This window comes from Rhinoderma darwinii, chromosome 8 (genome assembly GCF_050947455.1).
Source record: "Rhinoderma darwinii isolate aRhiDar2 chromosome 8, aRhiDar2.hap1, whole genome shotgun sequence".
Classification (NCBI taxonomy): domain Eukaryota; kingdom Metazoa; phylum Chordata; class Amphibia; order Anura; family Rhinodermatidae; genus Rhinoderma; species Rhinoderma darwinii.
The window spans coordinates 107,370,996-107,387,476 of record NC_134694.1 but is presented as its reverse complement, the minus strand read 5'-3'; the positions used below and the strand labels follow the sequence as shown (position 1 = coordinate 107,387,476).

Here is a 16,481-nt window from a genome sequence, read left to right as displayed (position 1 = left end):
AGGACCGGAGTATAGAGCTAAAATGGCTTTCCCAAACGGGCCCACTATTCCTATTTTATCCAGAACCGACTCTAGATAACCCCAATGGATCCTATCAAAGGCCTTCTCTGCATCTAATGATAGGAGCAGAGAAGGGGTGTTATGCGTTTCTGCATAGTGAAGGATGTTGATTAGTCTTCTAGTTCCATCTACCGTTTGTCTATTTTTAATAAATCCTACTTGATCAATATTGATTAGAGAAGGAAGGATATCAACCAGCCTGTTGGCCAACACTTTTGAATATATTTTCAAATCGCAATTTAGCAAAGAAATTGGTCTAAAATTTTCGGGTCTGTCAGGAGATTTACCTGGTTTCGGGAGGGTAATTATTAGTGCTTGTAGCATTTCTTTAGGAAAACGACCTGAAATAGTGGCCTGATTGAACATTGATACTAGGTGAGGGGCTATAATCTGAGAGAACTGTTTATAATATTCGTTTGTTAGACCGTCTGGTCCGGGAGATTTATTAATCTTGAGTTGTTTAATGACATTTTGTACCTCTGATACTGTGAATTGTGCATTAAGGAGTGTCATTTGATCACTCGGGATCGACGGTAAATTGACCGAATCTAGAAAGCCATCTATAAGTTGCTGCGTAGGTTGTTTGGTGAGAGGATCCTTGTTTAAATTGTATAAATGACCATAGTATTCAGCAAAGGCTTCAGCTATCCCCTGTGGGTTTAAGATTTTATCCCCAGATGGTTTAAAAATATAGGGTATTTTAGCCTTCAATGTTTTGTTTTTAAATTTGTTAGCTAACATCTTCCCAGCCTTATTACCCTGCCAGTAATAGATCATTCTGCTCCTTCTCAGGGCGTATTCACACTTGTGGTATAACAATTGGTGAAGTTGTGTTCTTAATTGTTTTAATTCGATTGTTAGACCTCTCGTGGTTCTCTTTTTATTAAGATCTTCTAATTTCTTAATTTTAAGCAACAATTCTTCTGTTTTAGCTAATCTTATTTTCTTTGCTGTTGCCGCAATTTTGATAAGGTGACCTCTGATTACTGCTTTGTGTGCACACCAGTTGTTAAAGGTGGACGTGTCATCCGGTTTATTAGTTTCGAAAAAGTCAGTCAACGCTTTGTTTATCTGTGCATTGTATTCCTCTTTGTTTAGTAAGGAGTTGTTTATGCGCCAGGGGGAGGTGGGAACTCGATTATATTGCTCATTAATAGAGATAGAGACTGGGGCGTGGTCCGACCAAGTGATTGTCCCGATGCTAGGGTTGATCACACGCTGGAGTAACCATTGGTCAGCAATAATAAAGTCAATTCTAGAATAGCATTTGTGGGGGTGAGAGAAAAAAGTATAATCTCTTTCTGAGGCATTACAAGTTCTCCATGTGTCATAGAGATTTCCCCTGAATAAAATGTTATAGATATCTGTGTTTTTTTCTTTTGGTTTGCTCCTACTCTTGTCTAATTGAGGAATCAGTACTTTATTGAAGTCCCCACATAGTATTAGGGAACCAAATTTATTATTCTCAATTCGTTTAAGTAGACGTTTGAGAAATCTGCCTTGATGCTTATTAGGAGCGTATAATGAGACCAAGGTGTATTTCTCATTGTTAATGAGGCACTGTATGATTACAAACCTATCACATTTATCATAAGTTACTTGTATAAGTTGAAAGGCCACAGAATTTTTGATAGCAATCAACGTCCCCTTTTTCTTGCCTGAGTTTGGGGTACAAAAAATATGGGGGAACTGTGCATTTTTAAGCCTGTGGATGTCTTTCTCCAAGAGGTGTGTCTCTTGTGCACATAACACATCACATTTCAGCATTTTACACTCTTTCCACATGAGAGAGCGTTTGAATGGACTATTAAGGCCCTTCACATTCAAAGATGATATTTTAAAGACCATTATACCCTAAGAAAGATCGATACTGTGTACTCTTGTAGCATACCTGATCTCTAAATATCTCCCCTACGTGAGTAATATTATGTGAGTGAGGACCACTCATCTCCGTTATTCCCCAACAAGAAAGACTATATGTACATAACGCATTTTTCTTATCAATCAGTAGTGATACCTTGTAACATAAAAACCTGAGAACACATATGAAAATATGTTCAAATATATCTAGCCAACTCCTTGTAAAGGAAGTTGGCCTCATGGGGGGGGGAAGAGACACAACACGTGTAACATAAGTGCCTTCCTAGCCCACATGGTTATTTAAAGGCACAGTACAACCTGCAGCAATAAGATTATCAAAAAGAAAAAAAAAGGATATCAGACAACACCGTGAGTTCCTTATTCTGGATTCAACAGGGAGTCCAAAATTCTTGCTGGGTCATTCTCCTCTATATTCAATCAGATTGAATTCAGGGATTCTTAGGAGATCCAACCTGTGTCCATTCCTGGGATAATACCGGTGGTTTCTTTTTCGCCATCATTTGATGATCTCGAGGCTGAAAGTCGGGAAACCATTTTGCTAGAAGAGACGCTGCTTCTTTGGGTGCGTGAAGGACATGGGTGGCTCCATTTTTCGTGATGAGGAGCTTGACCGGGTAACCCCATTTATAGGGAATTTCTTGGTCACGTAGATGCTTTGTGAAAGGCGCAAATTCTCTTCTGCGATTCATCGTGGTTGGTGATAAATCTGCGTACAACGAGATGCCCACAAACCGCTCAGGGATGTCGTTATTTTTAAACGCCGACTTCAAGATGGCCTCTTTTGTTTGATAGAAATGAATTCTTGCCAGAACATCTCTCGGCGTTGTTTGCGGTAGATGTTTGGGTTTTGGCAATCTGTGTACTCTATCAATCATCAAATCTCTTTGATCCGCCTCTGGGATTAAAGCAGAAAAATAATCAATCAGGAACTCTCTGAGCTGCGCTGGCATGATGGATTCCGGTATACCGCGGAAACGAATGTTGTTCCTTCTGGAGCGGTCTTCCAAGTCAGCCAATTTTAATTTTACTGCTAGCATGTCTTCATCTGTCTCATTTTGAGCGTCCACTAAAGTATTAAAAGCAGAGGAAAATTCATCCATTTTTGTTTCAAGATGAGCTGTGCGATCACCAATATCTCTAATGTCCTTAGACAGTGTGGTAAAGGCAGTTTGGAAATCGTTTTGCATGGATGTCCTTAATTCTGACAATAGACTCCTCATATTAGATAAGGTGATGGCTGATTCCTCAGACGGGCTGCTTTCCCTAGATTTCCCCAGATTGGGCAGACTAGGAGAGAGAGAGACTGACCTGAAATCCAGTGCATACAGCTTGTCTGGTGTGCTTGAAGTTCCTTCCACACTTGGACTGCCTGCTGTGCAATGTGCTGCCTGGGAGAGGATAGGAGCTCCTAGGACCGGAGCGTTTTCCTGCAGAGTGTGGCCGGCGCCATTTTGTGAGTTTCCCGCCGGGGGATAGAAGGACGTGAGTTTAACCGGGGCAGCCAGTTTAGATCTTCCTCTCACCATCCCTGCTGCTTTGTGGCTACTTCAGGAGTCTCCAGGTATATTTTTGTGTCGGTATCCGACCTTTAAGGGTGGTTATGAGCCGCTTTATCTGAGGCTAGGAGAGGAGCTCAGACTTATGTGACTGCTCTCCTCGGCATCCGGACACGCCCCCAATCATTTAGATTATAAACCGGCCCTCACATGTGCTTCTGTAACTGGAAAATGGGGAAAACATGGAGGCCAATCTGTTTCACTTTAAGGGCTCGTTTACACGAGCGTGATATACATCCGTGCAACGCACGTGATTTTCACACGTGTCGTACGGACCTATGTTAGTCTATGGGGCCGTGCAGACAGGTGCGTGATTTTTGTGCAACGTGAGTCCGTTGCAAAAAACTCACGACATGTCCTATATTTCTGCATTGTTCGCGCATCACGCACCCATTGAAGTCAATGGGTGCGTGAAAATCACGCATGTCACACGGAAGCACTTCTGTGGGACAAGCGTGATTCGCGCAACAGCAGTCAAACTATGAATGAAAACAGAAAAGCACCACGTGCTTTTCTGTTTACAAACATCCAAACGGAGTGTCATAATGATGGCTGCTGCGCAAAAATCACGCAACCGCGCATCATACGGGGCTGACACACGGAGCTGTTAAGTGCCTTTTGCGCACGCAAAATGCCGCATTTTTTGTGTGCGCAAAACGCACACGCTCGTGTAAACCCGGCCTAAGGGTATGTTCACACGCACAATTAAAAACACGAGAAAATTACGGAGCTGTTTTCAAGGGAAAACAGCCTCTGATATTTGAAGCAGAAAATGTTTTTTTGAGGGTTTTTTTAAGTCATTTTAGTAGCTGTTTTTCAATTGACCCTATGAAAAAGCGCTCCAAAACGGCTCAAGAAGTGACCTGCTCCTTCGTTCTACGCGGCGTTAATTTACATATGCCGGTTTTTAAAACAGCAGCGTAAAAAAAACGCCCCATCTGAACTAAAGGCCGGTTTTCCCATTGATTTCAATGGGAAGCTGTTTGTTGGCGTTTCACTAGCGTTTGACGAGTTGCACTTTATGTAGGTGCCATTTTTTGGTACATTTTCATTATCGTTTAATTTATTAAAAGAAAATATTTTGGAAAAAATGCAGAAAAAAAAGCACTACGGCTGCAGTTTTCAATTTTTTTTTTACACGATACACCGATCATCATAAATAATGTTATACATTTGATGAATACCTATATAGAACCAGACCTAACGATAAACGTTATAGTAAACGTCCACACATATCAAGGAAAAACAGACAATAAATACCTATAACTGTATGTGAAGACAAATCAAATCTCCCAAAAGGGAAAAATAATGACACCAAGTACAGTAAGTAACTTGCAAAAAATATAAATTCTTTATTACAATATACATAAGAACATGTTGGCCATCAGGACCTAAAAACCACAGACAATTAAAATATACAATGTGGAGAACATGAGGCTACTCAGAATGGCCTATATTCAACATTCAATAATACCAGACAGGGTCACTATGACAGTCATGCTATAAATGTACAGTACAAGGATAACCGACACCACAAAATGTGTCTCCAAAAAGCATGCTGAAACAGAACAATGTAATACAGACCCTGTAAAAAATAGTATACACGAGAGACTTGTAGCTAACACTGAAATCTCAGTGTAAATAAAGTGGTATAGAGACCAGGGTATCACCAAAAATCAGAGTAGGTCCCAGAAGCCATACCAACCCGTGTATTGCATATCAAGCCAAAAATGAGCTCCACAGCAAGAGCTATCTGTGAAAGCTGAGTAACAACCAACATGGCCGCCATGACCGCTCCATCAGAAGTTGTCACCCAAAATTCAGACATTGACATAATACGTCATTATTGTGTGTGGTACAGGTAACGCTTATGGACTGATGTTTGATTTTGTATTTCAGAGGTCGCCCACATGTACGTAATGTACCGACTGATTGTTATCAGAGCAGGTGAGAGAAAACTCTGTGGAGTCATCTGCCGAAATCTGCTGCTGGCGCTCGGGTGGATGTCCTGTGTTGGGACCACCAGTGATTACGAGGGTCCTGTATTCCCCGTTTGAATGGAGCGGCGATCACGTGTTCGCAGTCCCGCTCCATTCATTCTCTATAGGACTGACGCAGATAGCCAAGCGCTGTACTGAAGACAGGGAAACAAGGGCAATAGATAGAAGGGCTCCAAAAGAATTTGGAGTTAACCCCTGGGGAGGCGCTGTTTACCGCCTCCTCTATATCACTTACATTACGGCTTCCATTTTCTTGGTTGTGATCAGTGTTTATCTACTTACAGATGACACTTGAAAGATGAATATAATATTATACAGGTGTGAGGTTATTTTCCTATATACGTCCTCTTTTCAGGGGTGGCCTGTAAATCTGTATTCTATACATCTATATCTTATTCTGGGAAACAACAATATGGCTGCCATGACATCTCCCTCCGCTATGTTCTGCAGTGATATAGAAGCAGAGGATGTATCACTGTATAACTAGGGGGATCTGCCATTGTGGAGTCTGAAAAGCCATAGATGTCCACCACTGTGGGAGCTCTGATGGCGGCCATTTTTGTCACCCTGCTTTTCCAGAATCGTGTATAACTAAGAAGTGACTGGATATAATACAATATATGACATCGCTAGGTCTCCCAGTCCCAGTAATAATCATCTCTACATGGGAAAGTAAGAATATCAGAATGGACGAAGTCTTTTTCTCTCTTTTTTTCAGTCATCCAAAACAGCATTGATGATCCTGGAATGGCTGGTGTTATTCGGCTCCTGCATAGGCCACATCCTGCTGTAGCGGGATTTCTAGGTCAGTATATAAGAACCAGATTTACATTTAGATCACGCGTAGCTGATTTGTTATGGATTTTTGGGTGGGGTGTCCTGAGCTGCCTGACCCCCTCCGCTGCTGCCGACCGCTCAGTCCTCCCCTGCTCCCCGTCAGTGAATATGAATGGATATAACATGTCCTGTTCTTCTTTCTCTTGGGAGAGCTTCTTACCATAAGATTCAAGAAAAGGCCAGAAATGGGTAATGGCCTGACCCTGAAAAAAATGGGGCCCTAGGCTATTACAGTGGCAGGACCCCTCATCTGATCTCCAGTCCCAGAGGAGCTGTACAAATCTATTTTATTTGTGAATACCTCTCAACTTTCAAGTATTGCAAAGAGGGATAACCGATGGAACATTATTTCCTTTTAAGCCACACATCTAATCCCGCCCATACACACCCGGTTCAGCCTACATAGTATCATGCTCCCATAGTGCCTTCCACACAGTATAATGCGAAATAGCTGCCCTCATACAGTATAATGCCCTCTAGCTGCCGACATACAGTTTAAAGCTCAATTAGCTGCCACCATACAGTATAATACCCACACAGATGCCCCATACAGTATGATGCCCCTATTACTTCCCCATACAGTATATTGCCCCCATAGCTGCCCCATGCAGTATAATGCCCCCTAAGGGTATGTGCACACGAGAAGTGCCTTTTACGTCAGGAGAAAACAGCTGCGTCGTTTCAGACGTAAAAGCTCCTCCTCGCATAATGCGAGGCATCTTTGAAGCTCGTAAATCTTGAGCTGCTCTTCATTGACTTCAATGAAGAACGGCTCAAATTACGTTGCAAAGAAGTGTCCTGCACTTCTTTGCCGAGGCAGTCAATTTACGCGTCGTCGTTTGACAGCTGTCAAACGATGACGCGTAAATGACAGGTCGTCTGCAAAGTACGTCGGCAAACCCATTCAAATGAATGGGCAGATGTTTGCCAACGTATTGTAGCCCTATTTTCAGACGTAAAACGAGGCATAATACGCCTCGTTTACGTCTGAAAATAGGTTGCATGAACCCAGCCTTAGCTGCCACCATACAGTATAATACCCAACAGCTCCCCCATACAGTATAATGCCCTATAGCTTCCCCCATACAGTATAATGCCCCCATAGCTGCCCTCATACAGTATAATGCCCTTAGCTGCCACTATACCGTATAATGCCCCCATAGCTGCCCTCATACAGTATAATGCCCTTAGATGCCACTATACAGTATAATTCCCCCTTAGATGTCTCCATACAGTATAATGCCCCATAGCTGTCCCGATACAGTACAATGCTGCTTTAGCTGCCCCATACAGTATAATACCCCACAGCTCCCCCATACAGTATAATGCCCTATAGCTTCCCCCATACAGTATAATGCCCCAATAGGTGCCCTCATACAGTATAATGCCCTTAGCTGCCACTATACAGTATAATGCCCCCATAGCTGCCCTCATACAGTATAATGCCCTTAGATGCCACTATACAGTATTATTCCCCCTTAGATGTCTCCATACAGTATAATGCCCCATAGCTGTCCCGATACAGTATAATGCTGCTTTAGCTGCCCCATACAGTATAATGCCCCCTTAGCTGCCCCTAGTGCCAGTGCCCACGCAGATAGCGCCACACACAGTGCCCATATAGATAGCGCCAGTGTCCCATGTACATAGTGCCCCTATATAGTGCCACAGTGCCCATGTACATAGTACCACACCCCCCTTGAAGATAGCACCACCAAGATAGAGCTACCGCCCTGTAGAGAGCGCCATTGGGGCTCCCTCTAGGAGCGGAATCCCCAGCCAGAGCATTGGCCTTGCTGTGACCGGGAATATAGATCTTGGAGTAGCCCCTGACGTCACTGTCCATACATGGACAGTGACGTCAGGGATTCTCTCTAGGAGCGGAAACCCCAGCCTGAGTGTGGGTAACGCTCTGGCAGGGGATTCTGCACCAGGAGTAGCCCCTGCCGTCACTGTCCATATATGGACAATGATGTCAGGGGTTCCTTCTAGGAGTGGAATCCCCAGCCATAGTGTCGGCAACGCTCTGGCAGGGGACTCCACTCCCGGAGGAGCCACTGACGTCACGTCACTGTCCATTACAAAATTGTAATGAAAAAAAAAAAAGAGGACAGAAAAAGGTTGCACCATATACACAGCTTTACAAAGTATGCTAGGTGCAATTAAGAGCATAAATTTGTAATCCTCTCAAGATACAAGAGAAGAAAATCGTAGGCAGCACTCCCCGCACCAAAAAGGTGAAAAAAATGGACTTTATTGATCCATCTGACAACGTTTTAGGCTTTATTCAGAGGAACGGGTGTCAAATCGGCTGTGAAAAACAGCAGTTTTTTACGGCCGATTTGCACCTGTGCGGGACCCGTTTTCACGGTTCCCTCAGAGACTTGAGTGTATTGAGGGATCCGGGAAAACAGGCAAATATAAGACATGATAATTAAACCCAAGAAACTGCAAAAGGGCCCATATCCAAATGTGAGTGCCATTGAGTATCGTATGTAAATCATATGGGATGGTCCAATAATGAAATCTCATATGCATCAAACAAGCACATATCAAACCTAAGAGAAAATTGATGCAACAACAAAAAATAGAAAGTATGAAAAAAATCATTATTGAATAAACACGATAAAAATCTAAATACAGAATGATAAAACAAGGAGTCCAAAACCTACAGATAGAAACAGGACTGATCGCCGAGTGACACAAAAGATGCAAGTACCCATAAATGCATGGACTACAATGTCCTATTTTTCCCGAGCAGTTCTCATGGTCAGCTAAAAAAAAGCGGCCGTGTGAGTAGCCAAGTAGACATGCATTTATTTCAATGCAGCTGTGTGACGGCCGTTTAAAAGAAAAATGCGGCTGTCATATGTAAAAATTGTATAGATGTACATATAAATATTTTTAGACAATATTTATGATTTTTCTATTTTCATTACGCATCAACATATTCCGTAGCGCTGTACATAGAAAGACAAGCATGTAGTGTATCTCAATAATAGGTGGAGTAACGCGGTATGACAAGGCGAGGAGCAGGGACACGAGGTGGAGATTTTGTTACTTGAAATGAAATTACGGAAGAAGGGGAAGGAAGGGTTCAGGAAAGCAAGACGTTGGCTTAATGGGGTCAAAGTGTGCACTGTGTTTCAGTTTTGGAATGTATGGTGAGTAATATACACGTAATATATACACATATTATTTACACTGTGGGGAATCGAGCCTATTGCCAAATATTGGCTGCCATTTCTTTTTATGACAAGTAAAGAACTGATAACAAGGTATAAAATGACTATAAAGCAGATAAGACGCATTCAGCCGCGTGGTGGACTGATGGGTGTTGGTGGACTGATGACTGCGTATCGTGGATGTCACCGCTGCTGGTATTGGGGATAGAGCGGCGCTGAGAGTCTGGCTAGCGATCAGAATAAACAGAGATAAGAGAAGAGGAGGAGAGCGGAGTACAGAGATGACACAGGGTAGAACCAGATTGCTCTTTACACAAATCCTTGTATATTAATAGCCGGTGATAATCCTCCCTCCATATTGTTAATGAAGTTCAGTTGGTTTCAGCCCAAACTTATCTATCCGTAGGAAATCTCCATAGGGGAGCATTCACACCCGGCACGCCGGACTGGATGCGGTTTTGACAGTTTTTTCCATTGACTTCAGCATTTTCCAGAATTGTTACTTTTTTAACCCCCGAAGGACGCAGCTAGTTTTGGTGTCGCACTAATAAATGGTGTCCAGTCTCCCCCCCCCCATTTTGGAACCCACTCTGCACCCTTTTTGGGACCTTTCCTTCTTTGCAGTTTGGGGAACTTTGTTGGGAAAGTGTTGAGCTGGTACAATACGGGCGCCCTCTCTTCCTTCAGATGTGCTTGGGCCCTCCCCTTCCTGGTTACCAAATTTTGGGGCCTTGATTTTCACAATGTGCACGGCTAGCTTTTCGTACCACACCTTTGTTTTCTGCATGGAACTATACTGCTTCACCACTTGATCCGACAGATCAAACCCTCCAATGTGCCTATTAGGCTATGTTCCCACAGGGCGGATAAGCTGCGTAAGGGTATGTGCACACACACTAATTACGTCCGTAATTGACGGACGTATTTCGGCCGCAAGTCCCGGACCGAACACAGTGCAGGGAGCCGGCCTCCTAGCATCATAGTTATGTACGATGCTAGGAGTCCCTGCCTCGCTGCAGGACAACTGTCCCGTACTGTAATCATGTTTTCAGTACGGGACAGTAGTTCCACGGAGAGGCAGGGACTCCTAGCATCGTACATAAGTATGATGCTAGGAGCCCGGCTCCCTGCACTGTGTTCGGTCCGGGACTTGTGGCCGAAATACGTCCGTCAATTACGGACGTAATTAGTGTGTGTGCACCTACCCTTAGAGTACACAGTGTGTCTGTCCTGGAACCCGCAGGAGATTTTGGCCGAAAAACCGCACCAAATTGTAGTGCAGATTTTTTGGCAGAATGTCTGCTGCAGAAAGACTGCTGGAAAAAAGCAGCAATACGTAGAAAATTTGCATGTAAAAACCACACAGGATTGTGAGTTTTTTAATGCGTTTTTCGGTGCGGTTTTTACATTTTGCTGCGTAAATAGCTGCGTTTTAATGCTGCAGGTTTTTCAGCGTATTTCTTCGGAACTAGGGAGATAGAATAGATAAATTAACATGCAGCGGTTCTGAAAATACGCACCGCGGGTCAATTTACGTGCAGCAAAAAACCGCAGCGTGGACATGAGATTTCTGGAAATCTCATAGATGTTGCTGTTATTGTATTACGCTGGGTGTCACTGTACCGGTACCTGAGATAGGGACAGGGGTTCTTCAGTTACTGTGCATTGCGCTCAATATAAGGACATCCCTTATACTTGACCAACATCATGTTCCCGCTGCATAGTGCCATGCTCTCGCCCCTTTCAGTATATGCCCAAGCTGGGTTTTAGATTTGGCCCTCTGGATGCGGCAATATTATTTGTTTTTCATCCTTACGAGGGCCATAGCTTTTCAACTTTTCCATTGATGTAGCCATTTGGGGGCTTGATATTTTGCGGGAAGATCTGTATTATTTAGTGGCACCGGTATATACAATGTATTAAAAAAATAATTATTACACTTCTTTTGGTGGGGAATGGAAAAAAAACACATTAATTTGAACTTTTTGGAGTTTTGCTTACGGAGTTTCCTTTTTACGATGTTCACCACGCGGTATAAATGACATGTTAACTTTATTCTGCAGCTCGATATGATTTTGGGCATACCAAATTTATAATATTTTATTCTTACAGTTTTTGCATAATAAAAACGCTTTTCATTGTGGTTTTTATTGGTACCATTTTGGAATACATATGACATTTTGATCACTTTAATTTAATTTACGGATACCAGTTATGTTACCTTTTACTTTATTTTTAACAATGCTTTAGGGGAAAAATGGGAAAAGTTTTTTTTTTTAACTTTTAACACTTTTTTTTTTTTAACATAAAAAAAACTTTAACTGTTTTTTACTTTTTTTTATTAGTCCCCTTAGGGGACTTGAAGTAGCGATTGCTTGCATGATATACTGCAATACTAATGTATTGCAGTATATCATGATTCTGACAGTCTCCGTTGAAGCCCTGCTGGGAGTACAAATATGGCAGACCTGGGGGCCTTCATTAGGCCCCCAGGCTGCCATGACAACCATTTTCACCAGCCAATCGCATCGCGGGGTGAGGGGGACAGTGACGTGTTTGAGGGGGCATGTTTGAGGGTGATCTTTGATTCCCCTCGTTGCAATGAGGTGTCGGCTGCATAACACAGCCATTACCCGCTGAGTATGGAGCGAGCTTAGGCCGTGAGCCGGCTCCATACTTCCCCTTAACGGCTGTCACGTCATAGTACGTGACATGTCGTTAAGGGGTTAAGGCCTTCACTGTCAGGGTTAAATAACTTTATAATTTTATATTTCCAGTCGTTACGAACGTGTCAATACCAAGTATGTATAATTTTTAAAACATTTTCATTTTTTTCCGATAATAAATTATTTTATAATGTGAAAAAATGATTTTTGTTTTTTGTTATTTTCATCTTTTTTTAGTCTCTTTAGGGAACTTGAAGATCTGAACTACATATCGCTTCCATAATACACTGCACTACTTTTGTTTTACATTGACAGGAACTAACAGGCTCCGACAGGGTCTAATAGGATTGTGTAGATGACAGACTTGGAGGCCTTTGTAAGGCCTTCGTTTGCCATAGCAACCCATCGGTACCCCGCAATTGTGTCATAGGGGTTCCATGGGGTACAGAGATAGCCCTCTTCCTCTGTCAACCACTTAAATGCTGCAGCCACAATCACAGAAAGAAATGCACGATGTAAAATACACTAATACTTCTATATGGTGGCTTAAAGGAGTCGTCCCCTTTGGACAAACCCTTTTTGTTACAAGGGTCCCTTGACAATAAACTGCTCACAGAGCGTCAAAGCAATCAGTTGTGATCTGTGAAGTAACCCTGCAGCAAGTGTTTAATTTCCCTGCAGCGCCACCACAGGAGAATGGAAGCATTACATGGTGTCCATTAAAAAATTAATGGGCTGTCCATGTGATGCTTGGACATGCTGGATCCTCCAACATACATTCTGTGCTGGCCAGATTTTTTCTTTTATCAGGAAAGTTTTTCCAAAAATCACGGACAGCCAACATTTTTACGGACAAATTGGATAACCATAATGAATAATAAAGATTAGGGTTATCCAATACGTAATATAAGTATATAGCTCAGCATAGTGATATAACCATATTAGCAGCATGTACTGTGACCTCTAAAAAGATAATTACTATCCCAAAAATGTGTACAAGTTCCCTCAACTTAATTAAAAAAAATATCACAAAACGCATCAATTTCTTTTTATGGACAAAGAAAAAAGTCCCCTATTTTTACGGACTGTCCAGGAATTCACAGACAATTGGTAACTCTGGCTAATTGATTGAGGTCCTGAAAAGGAGACCCCCCTCTATTTACGCAAAGAACCCCTTTACAACACCGCACATACAGCAGTGGATGTGGTTGAAGGGAGGCGGGTAGTCAGAAAGTGTAGTCAGGCAAGAAATATCAATTATGTTTATAATAAAATACTTCTGTCAAGTTGTGAAAATTCCGTTCAGTTTCCGTTGATGGGTTCCGTCAGACTTTTCCATTGGAGGAACCCATCAACGGAAAGGCAAACGGAAACCATAACTTTCGTTGCTAATCATTTCTGTTTGTCTCCGTTCTGTAAGGTTTCAGCTTTTTTGGGGGAATCAGTAGCACAGTCGGCTACGCTATTGATCCCGCCAAAAGAACGGAAACCTTATGAAACGGAGACAAACGGAAACCATTAGCAACGGAAGCATTACCATTGAAATCAATGGTAATGCAAACTGAAGCTATGGTTTCCGTTTGCCTTTCCGTTGATGGGTTCCTCCGACAGAAAGCTCCGACAGAACCCATCAAGGAAAGCGAACGCTGATGTGAACACACCCTTAAGCTACATTCAGACGAACATAGCCGACCCCGGACGTGAAAAACTGCTATTTTTAACGTCCGAGGTGCACCCGTGCGGGACACGTTATCACACTTCCCCCATAGATTAGTGTCTATGGAGGGATGCGTGAAGCCACACAAAATAGGACATGTACTATTTTTTCACAGACCCTTCACAACGGTCGTGTGAAAGGCCCCATTGAAGTACGCGAGTCCGTGTGACGGGCTGTTGTTTTAATGGCCGTCACACAGAATACATATACGCTCGTCTGAATGAGCCCTTAGTTGTATAAATCTAAGGTAAACCAATATACTTGCATTTACAGCTCCCATAGGGGCTGCCACCCTACTTTCTCGAACTCCTGAATGCCAATTTGCCATTCTGGACTCTTGGAGAGATGATAAACTAACCTTATGGGAACTGGAAAATTAATTGGCTGTCACCCAACTTTCCTAGAAGAGGACCTATTACTGAAACCGGTGATTTTTTTTTTTATAAATAGATAGATAGAATTTTTTTCTTATTTTAGTAAAAATTAATAACCTGTAGAAATAATTTGAGAAAAGGGTTCTGATTCATGCGACAATGAGGTATTTTACATTTGTAAATCTCCGCCTGGCGCTATTAACGGAATTTATTTGGAGTTTGAAAACATTTAGCAACTTTTTTCCATAGAGTCAATTAAAGATTGTAATTGAAAGACATAAAATAAAGAAAAAAAATGCACTACTAAACTTTTTGAGACTATGGTTATTATTTGCATTGCTTCTATACTGTGTATTCAGCTTTAATCCCCACCCCCTCCGTACCTGAGGTCTCTTCCACTGGATCCCAATAGTCTCAGGAGAACTTATCCCTAATAGATTGTACCCCAAAGATGTGGAATCAGCAGGAAAATGTGGGTCTTCAAAAAGACACTTCTTCTGCAAACACTCCTCGAGCAGAGTCCGGTAGTCTTGTCCCAGATAGGGGTCAACTTTTCTCTTGACCAAAGAGGAGCTTTCATCTCGCACCAGACGCACAGTAATAGGTGTAGAGGCCATGGCAAACACTGAGGCCATCAGATTAGTCGCTGCAGGTGCATATGTGTCCCAGAAGAGAAAGGAGTGGCCAGGTGACAAAGAGCATTAAAGGAGAATGATAAGCCGTCTACATGTTATGTACATTGTAAAGCCTTCCAATTCTATCATTGTAAGCCCAGGAGCTAAACAGCAGAGCATTGAGCTCCTGGGCCCCAGAGCAAAAGCGGGGGCCCGCGTGAATAACCGCCATTGACTTCACATCTTAGAATTATGACATCACCCTTTATATTATACACAATAAAATTGAAAAGTATCAAAAAGAGACACTGTTCCAAAATGACCAGCACCCATCATACGCCAGGTCCACCATAGTGAGAGCCACTATTTACAGCTGCCCTCCGGTCTGGCTGATAGGGGGAGTCCTTAGTGGGGGAACCCCCTCTATTGTGTCCATATGCCCTTGATTCCAACGATAACAAGCAGAATTGTGAATGCAGCTCTAGAGTGTAATACAAGCCGTAAGGCAAATAAGTAAAGCAATGTACAAAGTAACTCAACTTCTTATATAGAATATAGAATCTAATCAACTAGAAAATGGTATTCAAAGATGGTCATTCCCTTTAAGCCACTTCCCCATGGATGATGATTACCTGCTATTTATTTTTTCTTCAGTTACATAGTTACATAGTTACATAGTTACATAGTTAGTACGGCTGAAAAAAGACACATGTCCATCAAGTTCAACCAAGGGACGGGAAAAGGGAAGGAAAAATTTCTACACATAGAAGCTAATATTTTTTTGTTCTAGGAAATTATCTAACCCTTTTTTAAAGCCATCTACTGTCCCTGCTGTGACCAGCTTCTGCGGTAGGCTATTCCATAAATTCACAGTTCTCACTGTAAAGAAGCCTTGTCGCCTCTGCAGCTTGAACCTTTTTTTCTCCAGACGGAGGGAGTGCCCCCTTGTTTTTTGAGGGGGTTTTACAAGGAACAGGATTTCACCATATTTTTTGTATGTGCCATTAATATATTTATATAAGTTAATCATGTCCCCCCTTAGTCGTCTTTTTTCAAGGCTAAATAGGTTTAATTCTTTCAATCTTTCCTCATAACTTAAATTCTCCATGCCCCTTATTAGCTTCGTTGCTCTTCTTTGTATATTTTCCAACTCCAGGGCATCCTTTCTATGAACTGGAGCCCAGAACTGAACTGCATATTCTAGATGAGGCCTCACTAATGCTTTGTAAAGTGGTAATCTTACATCCCTTTCCCGCGAGTCCATGCCTCTTTTAATACACGACAATATCCTGCTGGCCTTTGAAGCAGCTGATTGACACTGCATGCTGTTATTGAGTTTATGATTTACAAGTACACCCAGATCCTTCTCAACAAGTGAATCCGCCAGTGTAGCTCCCCCTAGGACATATGATGCATGCAGGTTGTTGGTACCCAGATGCATAACTTTACATTTATCTACATTAAACTTCATCTGCCAAGTGGACGCCCAAACACTTAGTTTGTTTAAATCTGCCTGTAATTCATGAACATCTTCCATAGTCTGAACTATATTACATAGCTTGGTGTCATCTGCAAAAATAGAAATCGTGCT

The 16,481-nt window shown here is 42.3% G+C and overlaps 1 protein-coding gene across 1 annotated transcript in view; it reads right to left on the bottom strand.

Annotated features, from left to right (window-relative positions):
• The window catches only part of LOC142659778 (calpain-1 catalytic subunit-like), a 45,044-nt gene extending 29,499 nt beyond the window's left edge, over positions 1-15,545 (bottom strand). Inside the window, exons 1-2 of the mRNA XM_075836233.1 lie at positions 15,523-15,545; positions 14,660-14,922 (exon numbers count right to left, since the gene is read on the bottom strand). Of these exons, the coding sequence (XP_075692348.1) occupies positions 14,660-14,911 (252 nt within the window). The 5' untranslated portion in view covers positions 14,912-14,922; positions 15,523-15,545. The remainder of the gene's footprint in view (positions 1-14,659; positions 14,923-15,522) is intronic.
• Positions 15,546-16,481: the final 936 nt, after the last annotated feature.